This window comes from Sus scrofa, chromosome 5 (genome assembly GCF_054392235.1).
Source record: "Sus scrofa isolate SSC_HxYL_T2T_F1_AM1 chromosome 5, Sscrofa_HxYL_maternal_Yorkshire_Landrace_v2.0, whole genome shotgun sequence".
NCBI classification, from domain to species: Eukaryota; Metazoa; Chordata; class Mammalia; order Artiodactyla; family Suidae; genus Sus; species Sus scrofa.
Genome location: NC_139387.1, coordinates 85,035,241 through 85,061,503, shown reverse-complemented (window position 1 = coordinate 85,061,503; position 26,263 = coordinate 85,035,241). Strand labels below are relative to the sequence as shown.

The window sequence follows — 26,263 nt, the reverse complement described above, 5'->3', positions numbered from 1 at the left end:
GGGTGTGGTGAGCAGGTTAGGAAAAAGTGATATAAACGGAGAACATGGAGGTCAAAGTTCACTCAGGTCACCATCAAATTTCGGCCTAACCCTGAGAAGAGTACCCCCTCTCTGGGTGAAGTGTTGTCTCTTTAACCATTGGCTATGTGCTGTCTGTCTATGGCACTCGGAGGGGTAAAGGCATTGCCTGAATAAGTTGATAAAATTCTTGGCAAAATAAGAATGTGCCAGATGACTATTTAAAGGGCCCTGAATGTTTGCTGCCTACGGTGAATCTGTGGCTTGGAGATAGTCAGAAAACCCTTTTCATCAGGTGGCATATCAGACACAAGATGCAGCAAGAGGAAGACGGAATGAGTCAGGCCGACAGTGGCAGGTATGGCTGGCTTCAGCCCATCGTCCCGCATCCTTGGGAAGCCTGGTGTGATTCTTTGCCAAGTTCCCTTCCTGCTTATACTTGGGGGCCCTTGGATGTTGGCAAGTATGGCTCTGCAGAGTCTGTCACCCAGAAGTGAGGGCTACACTCCACAGGGAAATGGCATCTGTCCAAATGTGACATGCATTTTGTCCTCCAAAGTGCATGGAACATTTGAAGAGGACCATACATGTAGCCAAAAAAGTAAGCTGTTGTGCAGACTGTGAATTGGGGCACCATATGTGTACCCAGCTTTGACACTCCCATCTCTTACTCTTTGTATTACAGGTGTGCAACAAGATGCAAAAGGCCTTTGATTTTTTTTCCCCCCTGTGGCCATGTCTGTGGCATGTGGAACTTCCTGGGCCAGCGATTGAACCCATGCCACAGCAGTGACAACACTAGATCCTTAACTCACTGAGCCACCAGGGAACTCCCCAAAGGCCTTTGATTTGCAGGTCTCCATTCTGCAGTGTCTCTGGGGTTTACAGCCAGCAGTCAGGCTCACAGAGGGCAGCGGAGGAGGAGGAAGAGTGCTCTGCATCCTGGGTTGATACAGGATACACCAACCTGTTCCTTCTTCCTTAGAGCTGGAAGCTGTGTGTTCTTCTTTCACTCCTTTATTCATCAAGCATTTTCTTTTTGTTTGTTTTGCATCAAGCATTTTCTTCAGTGCCTATTACATGTACCTTCAACACATCACTAGTGCTGTAGATTCCTTGGTAAAGGAGACAGTGTTGACTCTTACACTGAGAATAGAACCTCACTTTCAGAATCAGGTAGCATTTCCTTGTGCATTTCACTTTGGCCAGGTGAGCCTTTCTACTTCTTCAACACGCACACCTTAGGCCTTTGCCTCCTCCTGCAGGTCTCAGCCCAAATGTTACCCCCGAAGAGGGGTCTTCCCCATCCAGAATGACGTTCTTCTCTCCCTCCCAGCCACAGCCCCGTTTTAGTCATTCTCCAGCCAGCATATCTGCTTTGTTTATTGTAGTCTTAGCATTTGTCACTACCTGATTTGTCTCTTTTGTTTATTAGTTTCTTGTCTCTTCTCCAACCTCTAGAATGTTAGCTTTTTGCTCCTGGGAACTTGCTTATTTCACTCCTAGCACAAAGCTTAGAGTCATTGGTAGTCATTGTTCAATAAATGTTTGTGAATGAATGAATGAACGAATGACACTGTTACTGCCTTGGTCCTTATGGTCTGGAGAGGCGGTGTAGCATCAGAACATAGACTCCAGAGTCAGACAGCCAGGAGTTTGAATCTCAGTTCTGGGGCTAATGATCCAACATTTCAAACTTCAGATTCTTCATCTTTTAAAAGGAGATAATGTGCTTCCTTCAAAAGTTGGTATGACAATTAAATGAGATAATTATCTAAAGTGTTTGGCATTGTGTTTGCAACATAGTGACAATAAATGTGGTGCTTTATGGAGTTCCCATTGTGGCTCAGCAGGTTAAGGACCTGACATAGTCTCCATGAGGATTTGGGCTCGATCCCTGGCCTTGATCTGTGGGTTAAGGATCCGCCATAGCTCAGATCTGATGTTGCCATGGCTGTGGCATGGGCCTAAGCTGTGGCTCAGATTAGACCCCTGGCCTGTGAACTTCCATGTGCCACAAGTGTGGCTGTAAAAAAAAAAAAAAAAAAAAAAAAGTTGTTTTATTATTATGGGAAGCAAATCTAGTAACAACACAATAAAATTTATTTATTTTTAATCTTTCACTTAATCTTTATTCTTACATGTGTTTTGGTTTTTCTTTTTTCTTTTTTTAACTCAGTGAATTTTATTATATTTATACAATGATCATCAACAACGATCATCACAACCCAATTTTATAGCATTTCCATCCCAACCCCCCGGCCTGCCCTCCCCAGAACACAATCAAATTTAAAGAATGCAATAAAATGTCATCAGTGGGGTGGGAGGAGACAGAGGGCAGGCTGCCTGGGTGACATCTGTGGTGAGACTTGTTTCAGACAGATTTCCTTGAGCAGCTCTGTCCAACCAGTTAGGTCCATGACCCAAGTCAACAAACCACTTTGGAGGAGACGCATTTGTGACAGGGGTCCTCAGTGGCATCACAGTACCGGAAGGATCACACCTGAGCTCTGGGCCACTGTCCCGGAACCTGGGAATCAGGCTCTTCATTACAGTGGAGGCTGCAGCCCCAGAGCTGGGAACACACTGTGGTCCGGGAGGCTGATGAGTGACTTTAATAATACGATGTGGTTGAGATCATTGTCTCTCATTTAGAGTCTGGGTCACATACTGGAAGAAACATACTAGCCCTTTATGTGCTGTCAGTTCGGATTTCATGCTTCCTTCTGCACGCTCTATCTAAATTAAATCTCCCGTCCACCAGGGAGCCCTTTGGCTTTCAGGTCCTATTTTCGCAACAGTAGTCAAGGCTTGGAGCTCCAGAAAAGGAAGCCCGGGGCCCCTGCTGTGGTCTGGGCTCCCCCAGGCTCTGCCTGCTCCATGTACTCAGACAGACCACGGTGTCTCTGAGGGTTTGTTTCTCTTTTTCTGCCACCGGGAAATTGTTCAGCCAGTGATACCAGTGGTGTCTTAAAACTAAGCCCTCATTCACCAGCTATTTCAGGACTTCCCCCACATGCTCTGAAGCCAGGGTTCCAAAGACATATTTGGGTTTCTGCCTTTGATGCTTGTTTGGCTCTTTTTTTGATGAGTAAATAGATTCCCACAAAGAATGACATGGGAGACAAATGACAAAGAAAAGCTAGAGATCTGTGGTGTTGGGGGTGGGCATAGGGAGGTGGGCAGGAGTCATGGATATGGAAGTTCAGATTTTTGAGCTGGATTGAGAATGTTGCCGAAGGCCAGCTGTTAATAGCCCTGGATCCTGTTGCTATTTTCAGTACCACCTGGATAGAGCTGGGATGGGGGAGGGATTACTAGTGGTGCTTTTTGAATATAGTTACTAGTTAATGGAAGTGGCTAATGTATTTTAGTTTCTGAGGTTGCCCACATCTTAACTCTAGTCTGATTTTTCTTTTTGTTAAAGAACAGCCTTGGAGTTCCCGCTATGGCACAGTGGGTTAAGAATCTGACTGGGGTGGCTCTGGCTTCTGCAGAGGTGTGGGTTCAGTCCTCTGCCTGGAACACTGGGTTAAGGATCATCATTGCCGCAGCTATGGCTGGGATTCAATCCCTAGCCCAGGAACTTCCATATGCCCCGGGTGTGGCCATAAAATTTAAGAACAAACAGACAAAAACAGAACAGCCTGTAGTAGTTTATACAGAGAGTGTGAGTAGTTAAAAACAAAACAAAAACTATCAGTTTTTCTATGTTTAAAGTGTTTATTTTGCCCTTATCTTTAATGATCATTAGTAGAGTATATAGTTTTTCGTTGCATTTTCTTTTAGTTCTTTGAAGATACTGTTCTATTGTCTTCTGGCACCTATTGTTGTTGAAAAGATTAAGCCTGGGTTATATTCTGGAGACAAAGGGGAGCCTTTGGAAGGATTTGAGCTCAGATGTAATCTCATGAGTCTGCCTTGAGGAAACTGATCTGGCCACAATGTGTAAGATGATTATATTAATGGCAGAGTTGGAGACAGCAGTGTATTGATTGAAAAACTGTAACATACAAACATTTTATTTATAGAGGCATAACTTTTAATTATGTTGTGGCAGAAGAATATTTTAACATACTAATAGATTTTTTTCTCCCTGAATTTCCTTCTGTTTCTTTTGCATTTAAGTAATTAGTTGGTCCTGTGCTCCTTATCACAGGGAAGGGGGTGGGATAGAGAGATATCCACTTATGTTTAACTGTTTGTTATATAATAACAGATAAGATAAAGGATACAGATGAACAACGAGATGAAGAGATCCATAGGGCGAGGTCTGGGAGGGTCCAGGGCATGGGTGCTTCCTTTCCTCTGAAGCTGCAGTTGGAGTGCATCGCCCTTCCAGGTTGTGGTGTTCACCCACTGGAAGCTCTCCAAATTCCATGCATTGGGACACTAGCATGATTAGTTATTCACTTACTTATTTTTTGTTGCACTTGCTGCATGTGGATTAAACCCTCACCATGGTAGTAACCAGAGCCACAGTGATGCAATGCCAGGTCCTTAACCTGCTGAGATATAACCACCTGATCATTATTAACTCCATTTCCAGCCCCTCTCTCACCTCTGAGGAATGAAGGGGTGGAGCTGAAAATTCTAAGCTTCCAAGCATAGCTTAGACTTTCTGGTGACCAGCCCCATCTGGGAGGCATCCAGGAGCACATCCAGGGTCACCTTAGTAGAACAAAAGATCCAGCTGTCATTTGGGAAATTCCAAGGGGTTTAGAAACTCTGTCAGAAACCAGAGTCAAAGAAGGAGTATGAGGGAGTTCCCCTTGTGGCTGAGTGGGTTAAGAACCTGACTAGTATTCATGAAGATGTGGGTTCAGTCCCTGGCCTTGCTCTGTGGGTTAAGGATCTGGCATTGTCGCAAGCTGCAGCTTAGGTTGAGGATGCAGCTCGAAACTGGCATTGCCGTGGTTGTGGCCTAGGCTGGCAGCCGCAGCTCCGATTCAACCCCTGGCCCAGGACACTTCCATACACCACATGTGTAGCCATAAAAATAAAAGTTAAAAAGGTATATGAGAAAAATCAAAGAAGAAAGAAGATCGCTTTGGCCTTCTCCCCATCTTTTCCCCCTGAAAGAGATCATAAAATCTTCCTCAGAGAGATGTCCTCTCTTTAGCTGGAAGAAAGGAGCCTCCTTATCTCTCAAGACAAAGGGACCCCAAGAAGACTCCTAAGTAGGTTTTGCTAAGTTTCTCCAGTTTACCGTACCTACCTCATAGTCCTTAACCTAACATGTTTCTCCATGACTGTCCACTCTATATCAAACTCAGCAATAAAAAACTTGTGGTTACCAAAGGGGACAGGTGGAAGGAGGTGGGAGGGAGGGACCAGGGGTTGGGGATTGGCATACGCACTTTGAGGTATACAGAATGATTGGCCAGCAGGGACCTGCTGTACAGCACAGAGAACGCTACCCAATATACTAAGATAATCTATGTGGGAAAAGAATCTGAGGGAGAATGGACGTGTGTGCTTGTGTAACTGAATCACTTTGTTGAACAGCAGAAATGCTCACAGCCTTGTGAATCAACTATACTTCTATAAAGCTTCAAAAAATAACCCAAAATACTAAGCTTCACTGTTTCTTCAGTTCTTCATTTCCTCGTGAAGCCTTGCATGTCATGTGATGCTTATATTAAATACACTAAAAAATTTATTTTATTCTTTTTATGGCCACATCTGTGCCATATGGAAGTTCCTTGGCCAGGAGCTGAATTGGAGCTGCAGCTGTGATCTATGCCACAACTTGTGGCAATGCTGGATCCTTAGCCCATTGAGCAAGGATAGAGATCCAACCTGCATCCTCACGGAGACAACGTTGGGTCCTTAACCAGCTGAATCACAACGACAGCTCTTGAATTTCAAACCTAACTGAGTGTTCTGAATTTACGTGGCAACCTTAGCCCAAAGTCACAGGGCTCAATATGCCAAGGAGCCATATTTGGGGGTAGTGTGACCTGCCTCCCATCATTACTAATGGTTGAAATGTTTTAGAATCTGTAGTCCTATGCACTCCTGGAATAGTTCTGAAATAGTTAAGTCTGTGTGGAGTAAGACGGTCTCAAGTTTTAATTCTTCTACTTAATTAAAGTATATTCTTTGATACCTGAAAAATGGAATATTAATGGTATCTAGCTGAGCACGTACTTTTGAGGCTTCAGTGAGTCAGTGAATGTGAGGTGCTTAGCCCTGAGTATGTCCATGATAAGTGCTCAAAAGATGATACTTAGTTATGATTGCAGTTGTGCAAATATGACGTGACATCATCAAAGTGAATCGAGGTGACTTGAAAATGAGTCATTGAATGGAGGATGACTTACTGAATGCTTTCTCTGCACTCAGTGCCAAGGGGCAATGTTTTTTCCCTCCTGTTAGCTAGCAGAGGGAACAGAAATTGCCAAGTCCAGAAGGGGAAGAAATTCACAAAATTTTCTGAGTGTGTTAAGAGACAAAGATAACACCTTTGTGAGCATTTTGGAAGAGGGAAAAATATTCCCGAATCGCAGCTCATTCTATAAAGTCCTAAGAAATCAACAGCTGATGCCTACATTTTACCGCAGGCAAAAACATCCCTCATAGACAAACTGTGCCTTCACCGTGGCCTTAGATGTATCGCTAGCCTGAGGCTGAGACTCTCCCTGTTTGAAAGAAACAGACCCAATCTGGGTCACAGCCTCAGTGAACGGTGAGATGGCCTTCTCCAGATCCCTGAGTACAGAGAAAGGGAAAAAAGAATTAATCAAACAGAGCCCAGCAGGGGAGTTTCAGGAGGGACTCTGATACCTTTTAATACGGGAAAATATCAAGAGGTAACCTTACAGAAAGGTAGAGTGAGCAGCTGGGTATTAGAGGCAGCAGCATCAGTTTTAAAGAATTTCTGGAGCTTGTTTAAGAAACATGACTTTTTTTATTAAAATACAGTTGATTGGAGTTCCCTTCATAGCTCGGCGGAAACAAATCTGACTAGCATCCATGAAGATGCAGGTTCAATCCCTGGCTTCGCTCAGTGGGTTAAGGATCCAGCGTTGCCATGTGGTGTGGGTTGCAGATGCGGCTTGGATCTGGTGTTGCTGTGGCTGTGGTATAGGCCTGCTGCTGTAGCTCTGATTCGACCCCTCACCCGGGAACCTCCATATGCTGTGGGTGAGGCCATAAAAAGACAAAAAAAAAAGAAAAAGTTGATTTACAGTGTGTGTCAATTTCTGCTGCACAGCAGTGACCCAGATATAAAAATATACATCTAAATACACACACACACACACACACACACACATTCTTTTACTCATACGACTATTTGTTTCACTGAATCTTGCATACTATCAGTTTTGGCTTTTCAGGGACCTCAGAGATCTATTGGAAAAGTGAGCCGATAAGCAAGTGATTAAGCCGTCCGACCCTGCAGCCATAAGATAAAGGGTAAACCCAGCTATTCCCCCAAGCCCCTTCTCCGTGGCCTCTGAGCCCACTTCCACCTGAGGCGCAGGTCTCTTTACAATGCTCTTTCTTTTTCTTCTCATTCAGTCTTTCCCTCTGGTGTCTTATCAGGTTTTTCTCTTCTAAAGCATTCACAATCCAGTCTCTATGCTGTGCCCTTGTAAAGTCATTTTTAGCATTTGGTAGGTTTAATTGCTGAAATAATTATGCTTTTCTCTGAACTGATGTGCTGGCGTGTGTAGTGGTGTGAAGAAGTGAATGTCTGTATGTGGCACTTGGAGAGTGATAAACAGCTTTACATCAATCAAGCTGCATAGTGTGAACTGACACACAAGATGCCCTGGGGAGTTAGTGGTGTTTTTTTTTTTTTTTTTTTTACTTTTTCTTTTTTTCATTTGAAGCACTTGTCATTTCTTTTCATATCATATTTCTTCAGAGGCAATCAAGGCATGTTAACAAATATAAAAGGCAAAAGTCAAACATTTCTTTAAAAAGCAACTGCTTTGAAACAATATAGCCTGTGGAAATCAGATATATTTTCTTACCCCATGAGAAACATTTGCTAGTGTAGAAGCCTTATTATGTAAGCTCATCTGCCTATGCCTTGTTAAACAATTCCTTAGTACCATTGGTCTGGTTATGAAATAGTCTTACAGGTTGAAAAGTAAATTATGCTCTCTGTTAAAAGTATGTATTTCCCTTCTTTCTTACTTATGGTTCCTCTAGCTCAAAATCCAGGGTCATCTGCAAAGTCTCCTGCATGCATTGGTTTGTTTTCTCTGGTGAACCTGTTGGGTTTTTTTTGTTGTTTGTTTGTTTTTGTTGTTTTTGAGGGTTTATTTATTTATTTATTTTAAAATCAAAGACATAACCCTATTTAAAGCAGCTTAGCTTGGCACAGGATTCTTTTCAATCATTTTGCAACAAAACCCATGATATTGACTTACTGCTAATACACGAGCCTTGATAAGATGCTGAGGCATTGTAGCAATGCCTTGAACACTGATACAGATACACAGATAGTCCTGTCTAGACTCAACACACCAAGTAAGCCACTTAGATCAACTGGGAACCCCACTTCAAATCATTGCTACTAGTACTGAAAGGTACCATGTTGAGGATCTGTGTGCCAGACACTACAGTAGATGCTTAAAATGTCTTTTTTTTTTTTTTTTTTGTATTTTGTCTGTTTTTAGGGCCATAATGGTGGCATATGGAGGTTCCTAGGCTAGAGGTCTAATCAGAGCTATAGCTGCCGGCCTACGCCATAGCCACAGTAATGTTGGATTTGAGCCACATCTGCGACCTACACCACAGCTCACGGCAATGCCAGATCCTTAACCCACTGAGCGAGGCCAGGGATAGAACCCGCAATCTCATGGTTCCTAGTCAGATTCGTTTCCACTGCGCCACAACAGAAACTCCTAAAATATCATTCTTACCACAACAATGGGAGGTAAGTCATTCTCATTTTTGGGGTCACCATATAATCTACTTGGGGCACTTGAGAAAGTGAAAGGAGATATTATTAGTAAGGATGCCAGGACATGAAGCTTAAACCAGGATTGGCCAGGCAAGGCGGGGCGTATGGTCTCCCAGCTCACGTTTTTGCTAAGGAAACTCTGACCTGGAGGACCAAGGGCCTGACCCGGCACACAGCTTAGGAAGTGGCAGGATTCAGAGACAGGTCTTTGTTCATGCTCTGTCTAGTGCCTTTGTCTAAAGTACCGGGGATGGTGGGAGGAGGTGGGGGAGGGGGCAGAGCCTGGACTCAGGGTTGTGGGGGGAGTGTTGAGGATGACTGGCCTGGTTACATCAGCCTGCTCCCCCAGGTCAGCCTGGTTCCTTCCACGGGCTGCCATTCACATCCCCCAGATTCTAAACACCACATAGAGCCTATAATAGGACACAGTCAACTCGTGTTGACTACTGATAAGTTCTCTAAATAATTTTTCTGGGAGAAAGAGAAAATGAGATGAATTGGAAGAGGCTTGGGAACAACAAGGTAATCTAAAAGGTTCACCAGACCTTTGCTTGCCACTAGTTTCAGGCCCAATTTTCTTTCTTTTTTTTTTTTTTAAGGGCCGCACCCACGGCATATGGAAGTTCTCAGGCTAGGGGTCAAATCAGAGCTACAGCTGCCAGCCTACACCACAGCCACAGCAATGCCAGATCTGAGCCGACTCTGTGACCTACACAGAAATGCTGGATCCCTGATCCACCGAGCGAGGCCAGGGATCGAACCCATGTCCTCATGGATACTAGTTAGATTCGTTACCATTGTGCCACAACAGGAACTCCGTATTTAGGTTTTATGCTTTGTTTTGGAAAGCATAAAACCTTTTTTTTGAGGCTTTTTTTGAGGCTCTCAGTTAAACGTAGGGCTCAGTGAATAAATTGACCAATGTCAGAAGCAGTAACGATAAGCTTAGGTTGGAAAGGAGAAGAGAAATGAGACACAATTTATTTCATTTTTAACAGGAAAAAAAGGTGCTGTTTAAAACAAAAACAACGCATTCCAGGGAAGGGTCGAAGTAATCACAGGCACAGATGGCTTTCTCAAAAGTAATTGCCCTGAATGAGCTCTTTGTGTAGAGATTGAGAGAGGAACCGCCTGAAAACAAAATCCAGAAGCAGAGGTCCTAGGGATGATGGGTGGGGTGTCTTTGTAGAGGAGAAAGGGTCCTGGTGATGTGCAAGGTAAAAACATTGCATGTGTGGAGTTCCCTTTGTGGCGCAGTGGAAACAAATCCGACTAGGTACCATGCGGTTGCGGGTTCGATCCCTGATCTCGCTCAGTGGGTTAAGGTTCTGGTGTGGCCGTGAGCTGTGGTGCAGGTCACAGATGCGGCTCGGATCCCACGTTGCTGTGGCTGTGGTGTAGGCCAGCAGCTGTAGCTCTAATTAGACCCCTAGCCTGGGAAATTCCATACGTCTTGGGTACAGCCCTAAAAAGCAAAAAAAAAAAAAAAAAAGCAACAACAACAAAACATCATCATATGTGGGGAATTCACTAGAGTGCAAATGGCAGAGGAGTTTATGGGAAAAACTTTGCTGGGGAAAAACCAAGGATTGGCCTTGTCTGTTTTTACCCTGGAGTCATGAACTAGCTGCCAGACATACTGACTGCACACGGTTATGGGCCAGACCGTGGATGAGGCCCTGGTCAGGTGGGGATGTGACCCATGGTCCCTGCTTCAAGGAGTACAAACTGCAGAGAGGAGAGACACAGGAACAAGACAGTGGCCAAGGTGTGCAGGGTGGTTAGGATGGGCAGCCTCTTGGTTTGCGACAGTCAGCCCCAAAGCCGCATGACTCACACGGGGACCCTCCTTTCCCTCCTGTGTTAGAGCTGTGAGGTGTTGGGAAGGCAGCCCTCACGTGGTCCAGCCACCTCCCGGGCCCTTCCAGTTCTCGTCTGGATCCTCTACACCCGGTCATCAGATGGAAGAAAGAGAAAACTGGACCGTTGCACAGGAAGACTCTTTGAACCAGGTTTGGAAGGGGTGCCCACAAGCCATTTGTTGTAGCTTAGTCATGTTGGCCCACATAATGCCGTGGCTGGGCAGCCGCTTTCTGGCAACAATTCTAACCGAAGGAAAGGAGTGTTAGTTTTTGGTGAACAGCCAACTGTTTCTGGGACTTATACATGGAGGAGGAGGAGTGTAATGGGAACTTAGGAGTGAGAGAACCTAGTAATGCCTAGAATTAAGAGGCCAGGCAGGAATTCCTGCTGTGGCTCAGGGGTTTAAGAACCTGACTAGTATCCATGAGGATGTGGGTTCGATCCTTGGTCTTGCTCTGTGGGTTAAGGATCTGGTGTTGCCGCAAGCTCGGCATAGATGGAAGACACGGCTCAGATCTGGTGTTGCTGTGGTTGTGATGCAGGCCGGCAGCTGCAGCTCTTATTCGACCCCTAGCCTGGGAACCTCCATATGCCACTTGTGGTCCTAAGGGAAAAAAAAACAGCCAGACAGCAGAGCCCTGTACTTTCTACTTTCCATCCTGCATTTATGCTGGTTGTTGGCAGTCAGTTGTTTGACCAGGTACCTGGCACAGGACAGCACAGGGGAGCACCTAGCAGCTTTCTGTGGGCTCATCTGTCTCCAGGGCAGGCTGGAGTCAGAACACCACCACCTGCTTTTTTCTTTCCACGCCATCACATTTCAATTTCTTTCATCCCTCAAAAGAAATGACCCCACACACTTTTAAAGACCAAGCTATAGTTCTCGTTAGCATCTGTGATTTGTAATTACTAATTTTTAATGATTTTTTAATTTTTTATTATTTTTTTAATAATGGAAATTAAAATTTTTAAAAATAGCAATGGATAGTTGCAACTGATTCACTATTCTATTAGAAGTGAACAGATATATTGGAGGAAATAGGAAAGAAAGCAATATTGAGGTGAAAAATGCAATTATTCTTACACAGAATAGCTTTCCTGAAGACCAGAACTGTAATCTTCATATGTTCTGAAATTAACTTACAAAGGATGTGACTGACATGCCCATTTTGTCTGTGGCTGTGGCTCCTGGCGTTTTTAGCATGCAATTTTACAGTCACTCTTTATAATAGAAACATGGCTGTCTTCTAAGATTGAAAGTATTTCTCAGAATAAACATGACCCTCAACTGGGACAGAGACTGTGAAAAGGAGAGGTGAGTTTCCTAAGGTGTATCGTTAGTAGCAGCCGTTTTATGTTTAAGACTGTCTTCTTTAGGGAGAAAAAGTGGAACCAGGTAGTGAAGGCGGAATATTATGCTTATAACCTTCTGGATCCAAATGACTGGGCTCTAACCTGAATGTAATGAAAATTTCAAAGATGAAGTGAGTTGATGGAAGTGCAACTCCTTAGAGCACGGAGGGAGGAAAGGCACCAGAGGATCCCATCACAAGGCTACTTACTTCAGATGTCCTGGGAATATGTCGGATGTGCTGCTGAGGCAGGGGTGCAGGTGATGGGAGTTTCCCTCTGAGGGGCCCCCATGTCCCTGTGGAAGGAGCTGGGCTCCTATACCTACAGTCCTCCCTCCCGCCCACTCTGGCGAAGGGAAGGGGTCAGGAGCTCTGAGGACCGACTGGTTTTCTCAGTGAAGCTGACCAATGCTGGGCAGATATCAGAAGCCAGAAATGAACAGCCCTTTAAAGTTCAAGGTGTCCAAGGAGTTCCTGTTGTGGCTCAGCAGGTTAAGAATCCGATTTAGTGTCTGAAAGGATGTAGGTTCGATCCCTGGCCTCGCTCAGAGGGTTAAGGATCCAGCATTGCCGCAAGCTGCAGGGTAATTTTGCAGATGTGGCTCAGATCTGGTGTTGCTGTGGTGTAGGCAGGCAGCTGCCGCTCTGATTCGACCCCTAGCCTGGGAACTTCCATTTGCTGCTGGTGCGGACCCGTAAAGGAAAAAAAGTTCAAGTTGTCCAAGAAAGATTGTTTCCTTCCCGCTGTATGTGTGTTTATAGTATGCTAGATTGGAGTTGTGAATTCAATGACAATGTTGTGTATCGATTGCTTATTTATTTTTTTCAGTTGATTTTTGCTTTTTATTTTATTCTTTTATTCTCTAGTTTTATTGAGATGTAATTGACACACAGTGCTGTGTAAATGTAAAGTGTACAGCATAATGATTTCACTTACATCTTGAAATGATTACCACAGTAAGTTTAGGGAACATCCATCACCCCATGATACACAATAAAAGGAAAAAAATATTTTGTGATGAGAACTCTTAGGATTTACTCTCCCAACAACTTTCTTATATAACACACAGCAGTGCTGATTCTATTTTATGTCACTCACTGCATCCTAGTACTTATTTATTTAATTCCTTTTGCTTATTCATTTATTCACACTCACACTGTTTGAGTATCTACCCTATGCCAGAAACTAGGCTTGATCCTAAAGATCTAAAGATGAATATGGCGTAGTGGTTTTTCTTCTCTTTTTTTTTTTTGGCCACATTTGTGGCATGTGGAAGTTCCTGGGTCAGGGATTGAACCTGAGCCACAGCAGCGACCCAAGCCACTGTGGTGACAACGCCAGATTCTTAACCTGCTGCACCACAAAGGAATTCCTGGCACAGTGTTTTATCTTCCAAACTCAACCCCCCAATGGGAATAGTCATTTAAACAAATATACTTAATACAGTCAAATAAGTGCTAATAGATGTATATATAAAACTGGCTCAGTGGAGTTGAGGAAGGTTTGTTTGAAAGTGGAGGTGATATTTGAGTAGGTTAAACTGATCTTCTCTTGTCTGTCTAAACTCCAACGAAAACCAATAAACATAAACAGCATTAACTAGTTCAGTGACTCCTCTGACTACACAAACCACAGAGAAAAACAGAGTGGTTTCCAAACCTGGCACCTATCAGCTCTGCCTGTGGGGCTTCACGGAATTTCTGTGACCATGAAACATATGAAAAAACTCTCAGCCACACTCACACACACAAATGCAAGTTACTTGTCAGATGGACAAAAATCCAAGACCCATTCTGTTTGTGAGGCTATAGGGGAAACAGTTTCTTTCATATGTTGGTGGTGGGAATGCAGATTGCAACTATGCAGGGAATGTGGCAATACCATCATAGGATAATAAATTAAAGAAGCATTTATTCTTTGACCCAGCGATTCCATTCCTGGAAATGTATTCTAAGCCTAGACCTGCATAAATACAAAGTGACACACAGAAAAATGACTTGTGGCTCTCTTCTTTTCTTCCTTTGCTCCTTCCTTTTTTCCTCTTTATCTTCCTATAATAGGAAAATACTAGAAACAACTTAAATGAGCATCAGGAGAGGGCTGGTGGAGGATAAGTCATGATATAGATGCACCATGGAGTACTCTGCAACCATAAGAAGAATATGGAATGCTACCTAGAATATATTATGTTAAAAAAAAAAGAGGTTAAAAAAAAAAACAGGATGCAGGACTGCATGGAGTATACTGCTTTTGTGTCAGAGAAAGGAAATAAGAATTATTTTTTCCCTAAATTTGTTCCCTTAACCCAGTGGAAGTTTAAACCATGTTCTAATAAAAATGGTGACCTATCTAAAAATTAAAAAAAACAAAACAAAAACAACCCAACAAAAACCTCTTTAAAATAATCTCAAAGTTAAAGAAAAGTTGCCACTCCGGTGCAAATAGCTCTCCCCCGCCCAGCCAGAATCATTTTGGGGAAGTTTCTAACATGGTGCTCTCCCCATTCCCTAAAAACTCAGTGTGCATTTCCTTGAAACATGGTGCACTCATCAAATCAGGACATTCATATGGAAATGTGACTAATATTGGATCCCTAAGTTTTATTGCTTGTCTCTCTGTGTCCTTTAGAGCAGAAGGATGCCATTGAGAATCTAGTGCTGCATCCCACGTCAGGTGCCTTTAGTCTCCTAAAGTCTGGGCCAGCTCCTCAGTCTTTCAGCACTTCAGACCCTTTTGAAGATTTTGAATCCTGTAGGTCAATCATGTTGAAGGATGTACCTCGATTTGGGTTGTCTGATGTTTTCTCATGATTAGATCCAGGTTGTGGATTTTTGGCAGGAATATCACAGCAATGGTGTGTGTTTTCATTACGTCTCATCGAATAGTGCCTATATTTGAGTGGTCCCAGTACTGCTGATGTTGACTTTGATGGAGATGGTCCACTGCAGTTACCTGCTCCCTTTGGCACTGGTACGTCTCTGTGCGAAGGGACTTGGAAACTATGTAAATATCCCATTTCTCAACAAACTTGTAATTAACTAATTAATATCATGATTTCCTGTTTTATGCATGGATTATAGTTTGTCCTCTCATTACTTACTTTGAGGCCCACATTGTCCCATATTGGACTAAAGGAGCCTCTTGAAGCTGGCTTCTGTGTCCTTTTGAGATGGTTTCATTATTCTTGGAAGGAAGGAAGAGGCATAAAGGAAGAGGCAGGCTTTTCCAACCCCTACTCCCCTTGGATGATAAAACTGTAGCCCACCAGATCCTCAGGGCAGAGCTTCCGTGCCTGCCTGCTTGCATCTCTCACAAGCATCCTATCCTAATAAATCTATTTCTTGCCTATCACTTTGTCTCTCGCTGAATTCCTTCTGCACGGAGACATGAAGAACTTGAACCTCAGTGAGTCCAGACACGGAGTGAGTGATTCTAATTTAAAACCATGGGTTCAAGTCCCAATTTGGGTATAGGCTGGGTTCGAGTCCTGGCACGTGTGTTCAAGTCCCAGGCCGTATTCTGGCTAGGTTCAGGCCATTAGTGCTGTCGGTTTCAGGTTCAACTTGTTTGGGGCCCTCTGTGCTTCCTGTATCTTGATATCTGTTTTCTTTAGATTTGGAAAGTTTTCAGACATAATTTCTTCAAATATGTTTTCAATCCCCTTTTCTTTTTCTTCTCCTTCTGGAATTTCTATTATTTGTAGATTGGCCTGCTTTATATTATCCCATACATCGCTTATATTCCTTTCATGTTTTTTCATTTGGTTTTCTGGCTGCTGTCCTGATTGGGTGATTTCTATTATTCTATCTTCCAAGTCACTAATTTGTTCCTCTGCATGGTTCACTCTGTTCTTTGGTGCTCTAGCTCAGTTTGCGTCTCTGCAAATGAATTTTATACTTTTTTTTGGTTCCTCCTTCTATTTTTTTTTAATTAATTAATTTATTTATCTTTGTCTTTTTGCCATCTATTGGGCTGCTCCCGCGGCATGTGGAGGTTCCCAGGCTAGGGGTCTAATCAGAGCTGTAGCTTCCAGTCTACGCCAGAGCCACAGTAACGCAAGATCCAAGCCGCTTCTGCGAGCTACACAGCCACGCCGGATTGTCAACCCACTGAGCAAGGCCAGGGATCGAACCCGCAACCTCATGGTTCCTAGTCGGATTCGTTAACCACTTCGCCATGACAGGAACTCCTCCTCCTTCTATTTTCTAGTTCCTTTCTAAAGTAATTTGCATTACTATTTATATCTGCTCTTAATTCCTCCATATTCATCCTTAATTCCTTCAGTATTTTCACTCTCTCCCTTTTGAACTCAGTGTCTCTTAGACTGCAGAGGTCTGTTTCATTATTTGCTGCTTCAGATGAATTCTCGAGTTCTTTTAACTGGGAATGGTTCCTGAGCTTCTTCATTTTGCTCATATTTTTCTTCTTCTGTGAGTTTAGGGAAACCAAACTGTCGTTTTGGAGGGTTATTTCTATGCAAGAGTGCCCCTTTGTATTTTGTGGGGGGTTACTGTTTATTTTTAGTGTCGGAGTTTGGATATTTGCCTCTTTAAAACGGTTAACTGGAGTTTGTCACTTGCCATCAGGCTTTACATAGATTAAATTATGAGCCACTGTAGCCACCGACCCGCAGGACCCCCTAAGCAGAGGAGACCAGGAGTCAGGCACTCTGTGCTCTGGGAAAACTGGAAGAACAGCTCTTCAGATAGTTAGATACTTTGAAAAGATTTTATGAGCCCAATTCTCTCTCTCTTTTTTTTTTTTTTTTTTTTTTTTTTTATCTTTTTAGGGCATATGGAAGTTCCCAGGCTAGGGGTCGAATCAGAGATGCCAGATCCTTAACCCACTGAGCAGGACCAGGGATCGAACCTGTGTCCTCATAGATACTAGTTGGGTTCGTTGCCTCTGAGCCACGATGGGACCTCCGATGAACCCAATTCTTGCATCTCTTCAAATCTAGAAAATCACCAAAATCCCTCATGATGCCTGTGTCTGTGACTAGCAGTAACCTCCACGAGCCCAGCAACACCAAAACAAACTTCTGAAAAATGCGAGCATGGCTGCGTGCACCTCCTCCTCCCCTTTCTCACACACACGGATATTATTTCCCCCTGCCTCTTAGGAAGATGGCTCTGAAATACTGCTGCCCAGGCCGTAGTTATGTATGTTGCAGTCATTTATGAATGCAGCCACCTCCAAGTGTGAGCCGTTGAGCCCTGAGGGCTATGAAAGCTCAGGATACTGGCCCCATAGCTGAGATGCATATCAAAGGAAGGATTTCAGTGAGCCCAGATCTCTTTTGTTCCTGCTACCTGCCCTTTGTTGCAAAAACTCCTATATACATACCCCAGCTCCCCTCTGGCCTCCTCAGAGCTGGTTTTCTCAGGGCTACCTGAGATGCTCTCTTCCAGGGGTTTTAAGTCCTAATTTCACCCCAAGTAAAATTTAACTCTCAACTTTCACTTTGTGCATTTTTTTTTTAAGTTGACAAAACAAACAAGACTTCTTTTTATTTACAAAATCATTAAATAAAATATAAACACAGAAAATGGCACACAACAGATATACAGTAAAAACAGAACAAAAGAAAGCCGTCCCAAAGAGATGCCCAGTTTCATGAATTGTTAGGTGGTACAATCCCATCCCCCACAGGAGTCTTCCAGGCCACCCCTCCCCCATTATGCCAACAAGCCTTCCCCACCCCATCAGGATATTTTTGAATGCCCTTGAGGATCAAAGACAAAGTTCAGAACCCTGCCTGGAATATTCTGAGTCTCACCCGACCGCTCAAAAGTGAGATTTTTACATTTTTCATTGGGTTCAAAAAGTTCATTTTCAGAATTTTCCCAAATAGTACACCCGCCTTATTGGACATGCGATTTTCACTTTATAATCTCAAGAAAAGGGAGTAGCTCTGGGCCAGACTCATTCCTGATTCTCGCTCATTCTGAGAACATAATGTCATAAAGGATCTTCAGATGCAAACACGGAATTCTGTCCTGGTGGGATGAAGCAATCTAAGGGTTATTTAAAATAACCTCGGAGCCAGCTTCCAATGAGTAAAGGGAAGTGGGGGGAGAGTGGAGGGAGTGGTGGGGGGGAAGACGGCAGGGAGGCTGCAGAGTCATTATGTTGTAGCTGTTAAAAGGTGGCCAGAGGCATGGCTTGTTATCTGAGGTTGTTGGATCAAAATGAGAAATAAGCTTTTTTCTTTCTTTTCCCCCCTCTTAACACTCAGAGAACTTTAATCTTCTCCTCATTTTATACGATTGTTCTTCTAATTTAGGTCTTTCAGACCCAGAGCTGAAATAGTGTAAAAACGGCTGATCCGTCCTTGCCTGGGGAGTGCAAGGTAAAGGTACATGCTTTTCATTCGGAAGTCTCGAAACTCTAATACCAGGTGACTTGGAATGCACAGTCATATACCATTGTCATCAGGCTGCTGTGTGCATTCAGTGAAATAATAAGCACACACTGCAGGTGAGGGGGTACCCCAGGAGGGCAAGGAGGATTGGGGAGGCTGCTGAGTTGGGTGGGAAGGGTTCCAGAGAGGGTGGAAATTTCCCTTCAAGCATCTCTACTTCCTGCCTGGATGGCTCTGGGCCCATCTCCAGGAGAGAAGCCTCAGTTCGTGGGTAAATGGGGGAGATAACACTTTCCCGAAGGGGGGCTGTAAGGATTCATGGGGATCCTACCATTGCCCCCGTGCTCTGCTTGCTGCGGGCCACTGTCTCCGTACCTCTGTCACCTCATGCGTTCCTCTCAAAGCAGCTGCCCTCCTCATGCGACTCTCGAGCAACTAGAAAATGCAGGAGATGGAAGGTTTTTTTAATTTTCTGTTTTAACCAAAGAGGCACTTGGCCATTTCCACATCCACACTCACCCCACGCCACCCTCAGGCAAGAAGCATACTGATTGCATGCTGGGCCCGCCTTTGCTGGTTTGACCTCTCTTTCCAGTTGCTCAATCCCTCTCCACCTTAATTTCCCCTCACATATAAAGAGGGGATTAAAATAGTACCTGCCTACTAGGTTGTAGTGAGGATTAAATGAGATAATGCGTATTGGCTTTTATGAGTGGTGACAAGTCTGGAATATTACAGAACGTCCTGTGTTGAGGCCCAGCTGCCCGTGTGGTGGTCTCTGCTGTGCGGAGAGGCACCCCTGCCCCCCTCATTCCTGCTGGTGTGAATGAAGACAGGTTCCGCTAGAGAAACAGCAGGTGGGGCTGGAGGGTGACAGATGTGGCTTTCATCCTGTGATGGGAACTCCTGCTACAGCCCAGGCTCCCCTCGGCAAGACCTGGAGAATAGCCGAGATGTGAGAAAGCACAATTGCATTACTTTTCTCTTGGCGTCTCTCACCTCCCTTCTCTAGTCCATAAACACCTCCCAGCTATGGCCGCTCAGCGGCTTCCTCAGGGTTTAGTGCCTGACACTTCAACTTTTAATGAAGAATGATAGCCACACTTGGCTTGCTTGCTTTCTTTTCTTGGGCAAAGCCTTATATTTGTTTGCTTTCTGGGAGAAAAAACTGAAAGTGTATCATGTTGTCCTTCTTAGGCTGGACATTAACTACAAACAGTCGCATTGAAACAGAATGTCAGCAAAAGGCTTTGGCTCTGGGATTTCAGAGCATGATCCTCCTGGTCCCAGAGGCCCTGAGAACTGCGGCTCCTCACAGCAGGAGCACAGGCTGTTTCTGGAAGTTTCTTAAAGGGCCCTGATAAAAGAAATGGTCACATATGGAGCTCTGGGGAAGTCATTCTGGCTTATACATGAGTTAACTTGAACGTTAATGCTAAGTAGATGAGCCTATTTGTGGCGTATTAAACATGCATCATCCATCTGCCTTAATTATTAAGGAGAAGGGCACATTGACCAGAAGTAAAGAATGTCCATGGTAAAAAATAAAGACTAAAGGCCTCCCCTTCTGGGGATGCAATGCTGGTGCTTCTTCAATGAGAAGACTCCCCTCCGGGGCCAAGGCCATACCAACTCACTGTGTATGTGCTGGGCTGATATTTTGAAACCTTGGAGGAAGGTATCCCTGACTCGTTTGATAGTTTTTGTTCTGACAAGGCAGACAACTGTGCTGAAAACCATGCTTTTCTGGAGCAGCTCCTCAGGGTTATCAGAGAGGCTCTCTTCTGGGCTATAGTCCTCAATTTGACTCAAAATTCTTTTCTATTCCCATTATAGATTGTTTATATTGACTATTTTCATCAACAGCCTACAGTATCAAAAAGCCATTTGGCTCTGGGTTTGTTCTGAAGTTGAAAGCTGCCTTCAGTTTGTTTCTCTTCTCTGTCCTCATTTGAATGCAGGATATGTGCCCCCAAACTAGAAGGAATCAGGTGCTCTGAGGACCCTCATCTCCCCTGAATGTCTTCTTTTGCCCCCGGCCTAAAGGTCTGTCACCAGCCATGACCCCTCCAGAAGGTCATTGTTGTCACGTTACGGGCAGGTGTTCTGTTCCAGGGACTCAGTTCCCTTCTCTGGAGAAAGTGTCGAGCTTTGTGGGCACAGGCTGCAATGGGGCTGCTCAGACTCCTCCCTCCAGGCTCCCAGGCTCCGCCCCTGTGGCCTTAGCACTCTCCTTTGACCACTTACCCCCATTCTCTTCCCACCACTCCTTTTCTGCTCAGATGTATTTCATCCACAGACCATTTACCGTTGAGTCTGCCAACTTTATATTCCCCCAAGAAAAGTATTTGTACTTTCTTTTTGTAAAATACATTTGATGGATTCATTTCTTCCTCTTTCATTGCAAAATTCCTTGGCGCATGAAATGTGTTGAAAAGTACCAGGAATTTTGATCTCCCTTTTGTCTCAGGGAATGAAGGTCCCCACAAGACTGCAGACTTATTTCCCAAGCATTCTTTGCTTTGGAGAAAACAAACCAGCACACAAATGAAACAAAAAGGCACCCTTCTCAACTAGCTGTGGGTTACATTAGCAAGTCTCACTGAAAATGAAACTTAAATATTTCTTCCCCTTTCTTCTAAATATGATAAAGTCACTTTGAAACTGTCCTTCTCTCTTCTCTCTTCAGCTGAAGTTAGAATAAGGCTTTTAAAATGTCTTTGTATATTTCTGATTATTGATACCTAAAGTATTTATATATAAGCCCATATGATTCCATATGTGTAAAACCAGTACATTTACTTGGGTTCTTTGTCCTTTTCTTGGGGACTCCTGTTATTAATTTATCTTTTCAATCACTCTCTCATGGGAGTTCCCCTGTGGCACAGTGGATTAAGGATCTGATGTTGTCACTGATGCAGCTCTGGTCATTGCTCTGGCTCAGGTTTGATCCCTGGCCCAGGAATTTCCACATGCCATGAGTGCGACCAAAAAGATAAAAAATTACCCACTCTCATTCACTCCTTCAATAAATGTTTCCAAGTACCATTTATATATTAGACATTGCCCAAAGCCTACTATAGGGATCCTATGTAAGACACACAGCCACCTATGATACTACACTTTTTAGCTATTTGAGTTGCCAGATGTGGCCTCGTTTCACAGGTTATGTTGTCTACAATTAGGTTCTGAGGAGTCTGGAGTTTATTGAGTTTCTAAGAAATGGGCTTCCCCTTCCTGGCTGAGGTTCAGGGGTACCTGCCCTTTTCTGAGATTCAGGAGACTTGAGTTCTAATATTAGCTTTTCCCCTAGCAAGCTGTGTGATCTTGAGCAGGAGGCTTCACCTTCCTGGATTAAGTTTTCCAATGGCAAAATCTAGGAGAGAGGTTACATATTCTAGAAGTTCTTTCTCATCTTAGAGGTTTTTTTTTTGGTTTTTGTGTTTGTTTTTTTGTCTTTTTGCCATTTCTTGGGCCGCTCCTGCGGCATGTGGAGGCTCCTGGGCTAGGGGTCGAATCGGAGCTGTAGCTGCCAGCCTACGCCAGAGCCACAGCAATGCAGGATCCAAGCCGCGTCTGCGACCTACACCACAGCTCACGGCAACGCCGGAACCTTGACCCACTGAGCAAGAGCAGGGATCAAACCCGCAACCTCATGGTTCCTAGTCGGATTCGTTAACCACTGCGCCACGACGGGAACTCCTCATCTTAGAGTTTTAAGTGGTATGTCCCACTTCATCAGAAGGGCAGAGTCATTGCAATGTTCCTGTTTCTGCCGGTGCGAATATTTCATTACCTGCAGAAATAGACATTCTCGGTCTCCATGACATCCTTATGCAGCAGGCTTTCAAGAAGACATTATTCCAATTTTATAAATAAGGAAATAGACTTCAAGAGCTTCTTAAGCAAGCTAGGCAGTCAATTTTGCCTCAGCAAAATCATCATCAGACCAGGAATGTAAAATAGTTCCTAAGTTCACTCTGGCATCCAATGGTTTTAGAAATAGAATCTTTGCTTGGAAGACTCATATTTTCTGAGTGCTTGCTCTGTCCCAAGCACAAGCTGTAGGTCATTTTACCTGTGTTCTTTCTTTGTGTGTGATCCTGTTTCTGTCTTAAATACTACCCCCATTTTACAGACGAGAGAGCTGAAATACCATTACAAGTTTTGCGCTAGTAAGAAGTGGAGATGGACTTTTTTTTTCTCTCTTTACAGCTGTACCCAGGGCACATGGAAGTTCCCAGGCCAGGGGTCGAATCGGAGCTGCAGCTGCCGGCCTCTGCCACAGCCACAGCAATGCCAGATCCATCTGCCACCTCTGCCGAAGCTTGCGGCAACTCGGGATCCTTAACACTGAGGGAGGCCAGGGATTGACGCCACAACAGGAACTCCTGGAGATGGATTTAAACGTTGTCCTCTCTTACTCCAAAGCACATGGGCCAGGTAGCGTGGCATACATACAACATTCATCTTTTCCAGTGGGGCCATCAAAACAGGGCTTCATGGAAACAAGGGTAGTCTTTTTTTTTTTTTGGTCTCACACATGGTATACATAATGTCCTGGGCCAGGGACTAAACCAGCACCACAGGCGTAACACCACAGATCCTTAACCCACTCTGCAACCAGGGAACTCCCGAAACAAGGGTAGTCTTAACCGAGGTGGTTGTGCTATCCAAGCCTGATGGTCCCATTATCCAGAAACCCTCTTCCATGAACTATACACACTGTCATTACGGAGATTCATGGAAATCCTGTGTGAATATTACTGCTGGAGTTCCCGTCATGGCTCAGCAGTTAGCGAACATGACTAGCATCCATGAGGATGCAGGTTCAATCCCTGGCTTTGCTCAGTGGGTTAAGGATCCCAAGTTACCTTGAGCTGTGGTATAGGTCGCAGATGCGGCTCAGATTCTGCATTGCTGTGGCTGTGGTATAGGCTGGTGGCTACAGCTCAGATTCGACCCTTAGCCTCGTAGCCTCCATATGCCGTGGGTACAGCCCTAAAAAGACAAAAAGACAAAAAAAAAAAAAATTGCTGCTGATGATTTAATGCATCTCTGCTCTAGGCCATATTTCTTCACGTGGTAGTCAAGTCATTTGAAAAAAGGTGTTTAAGTGGGTTTATTTATTAGTTATGCGCCTTCTAAGTGATAAACACAATCTGTTAGACTGACTTGAACAAAAATTTATTATTAAAATAGTACTGAAATGTAACTAATTTCCTGGTTTCTTGTGTTTATACAAAGTCTCATGATGTTGATATATTATCCACTCTAATATTTAAATGTTTGGTTAGGTTCAAAATAAATCATTTTGTCCCCCTTCCTAACTCTGTCATAAAGCTTGTATGGCTCACTGGCAGCTTAGATTTGCCCCACAGCAAATCCTTTTATAACTCCATATTTCCTCCCCCCACCCCCAAAGTTATAAATATGCACAGAGAAGGAGGCTGCGGGGAAAAGTAATTTGCAGTTCTCAGTAACTTTGGGTACACCACAAACCCCATCAGAGAACTGAGAAAATTTCAGTCTTGGGGTAATAAGCGTAGTTTTTGATTGAAAAATAAGCATTGAGCATAAGAGTTCAATACATTTTTTTCAATATTCAATGAATTCTTTTTCTTCAAAAATTTGAACATTGATTCACCCAGGAAATAGATTTAGGAATTTGCAACTGAATCAGTTTTTCTTTTTTGGGGGGAGGCGGCCACACCAGTGGCATGCAGAAGTTCCCTGGCCAGAAATCGAATATCTAGGCATATTTAAACCTCCTTTCCCCTCCTCAAACACATTACATTTACTTTTAAAAGTTAAAATTAAATGGTCTTCTTTCCATGTCAGTATATATAGTCGTACCTCCTGTGGTGCTCCAGCGAGTAGAATAGAATGTATTTAACCAGTTTCCTAGTGATACAAAACTTGGGTATTCTATCGCCAATTTACAAAACTTAAAAATCTTAACGGTGGGCTATTACATTCGTGGGCCCCAGTGCCATCCAGGATGCCCCTTTCCTCCCCTTGAAGTTGGGGGAGTCCCTTTTCCACGTCTGATCTTCATTCAGCCTTTGGTCTGATATTTCCGGTGGCTGTTATAGTCAGTACCAGCATATGCCAGGCACGGTGCCACTGCAGCTCTAAAACCCACTGAACATAATTTGTGCTCCTGTAGTGATTCAGAGTTTTGCAGAACGGTAGGCTCATTATCAAATGGCCATTATTCCGTAGACATCAGGCAATGCTCGCTTATGAAAAGCTTGGATGGAGAGGATACCAAGGTCAGTTGCCAGCATCTGCCCTGAAAAACGCTGCTGCTGTTTCATTCGTTTGTTTTCTTCCTTCCTTCCATCCTCCCTCCCCCTCTTCCTTCGTTCCTTCCTCCTTCCTTCATTCCTTCCTTCTTCCCTTCTCTTCCCTCCATTTCCTCTTCTTCCCTCCCTCCCTTCTTTCGTTTTCTCTCTTTCTAATATGAGTCAAGGAACTCAGTGTTTGAGATGAATAAACTTTAAAAGTTGTACATATTGGGTTATGGGATGGAAGTCCTGTGAAATTGGATTGTTATGATCATTATACAACTACAGATGTGATAAATTTATTTGAGTAATAAAAATAAATAAATAAATAAACTTGGCTCTTTAAAAAAAAATTTGTACATATTTTCCCTTATGTCATTCGTAACTCAACAGCCGTCTCCTGAAGGCTAGCTCAGTGCAGGGTTCTGATCAGACCCTAGGTTTCCGTGCACATCACATGTGGCTTCTACCATGTGTACTCATGGTGCCGTACAGACACCGATGCTTGAAAAGATAGTGTGTTCTTTGGTAAATATCAGATGCTTTGCTAATGTGTTTTGTTGTTGTTGTTGTTGTTTTGAAGAAAGGAAGGAAAAATACACAAAAAATGATGAAGTTTCCTGGGGTCAGCAGGTTAAGGAGCCATCATTGTCACTGCTGTGGCTCTGGTTCCTGCTGTGGAGGGTGCCGCCAAAAAAAAAAAGATTAAAAAAAAAATCAACTTAGGGCATGCATACAAAGTTTATTCAACAACTCATGAAGTGGGCCATCTCTGTTCCCAAGGGTCCAGAGAACTGGGAATTGGGGCAAATGTCATGAACCCTCTTCGCCACAGCAGGAACTCCGGAATCAGGTGTTTGCTTCCCCTGCGTCACTGAACCGGCCCTTGCTGCCAAGACCGCCACCACCTCTGCGTTGTCAGTCAATGCAGAGGCCACTGAGACGTGTCCCTTGGTTCTGACACAGCTCTCCCCTCCTCTGTGAACCACATTCTGGCTTGGACGGGCACCACATTTTGCTGATTTTGCTCTTTCCCATTTCAATCTCCTTCACCGGCTTCTCCTTAGCTCTGTGGCCTCCTAGATGCCGGGATGCTCTGAGACTCAGCCTTTGGCCCTTTTTCTTTTTCCATCTAACTAGTCATCTTCTTGGTCTTGTGGCTTTGAGATCATCCACCTGCCCACATGCCTAAATTTACAGCTCATTTGGGACTTCTCTCCTGATTTCCTGTCTCATCTATTATCTACCCGCCTGGCCCTTCCCCTTGGACTCTAGTAGGCATCACGGACTTAAAAGCGCCCAGAGTCAAACTCCTGATCCTGCTCCAGCTCCCAGCTTGCTCTTCCCACAGTCAAAATGTGGCTCCACGACAGAAGCCAGCGTTGGGTCAGGCTGAATAAGTTCCACATGGATTCATAGTTTGTATGTTTATGTAAGTCATGATTGCCCTTG

The 26,263-nt window shown here is 44.0% G+C and overlaps 1 protein-coding gene across 39 annotated transcripts in view; it reads left to right on the top strand.

Annotated features, from left to right (window-relative positions):
• RPAP3 (RNA polymerase II associated protein 3) overlaps positions 1 to 26,263 on the top strand; it is a 167,157-nt gene that overhangs the window by 47,361 nt on the left and 93,533 nt on the right. For 3 of the 39 annotated variants that reach the window (XR_014804121.1, XR_014804117.1, XR_014804120.1), the window contains exon 18: positions 18,444 to 18,637. The exons of 17 other annotated variants lie outside the window; for them this stretch is intronic. Coding sequence is in view for 10 of the 22 variants with exons in the window: in XM_084957283.1 (XP_084813409.1) it covers positions 704 to 732 (29 nt within the window). In the remaining 12 variants the exon portion in view is untranslated. Of the gene's footprint in view, positions 1 to 703; positions 2,142 to 3,807; positions 7,202 to 10,808; positions 14,151 to 18,443; positions 22,479 to 22,770; positions 25,165 to 26,263 lie in introns of those variants that run through there. 19 more of the 39 variants (XR_014804129.1, XR_014804131.1, XM_084957287.1 and 16 more) reach the window with 15 other exon arrangements.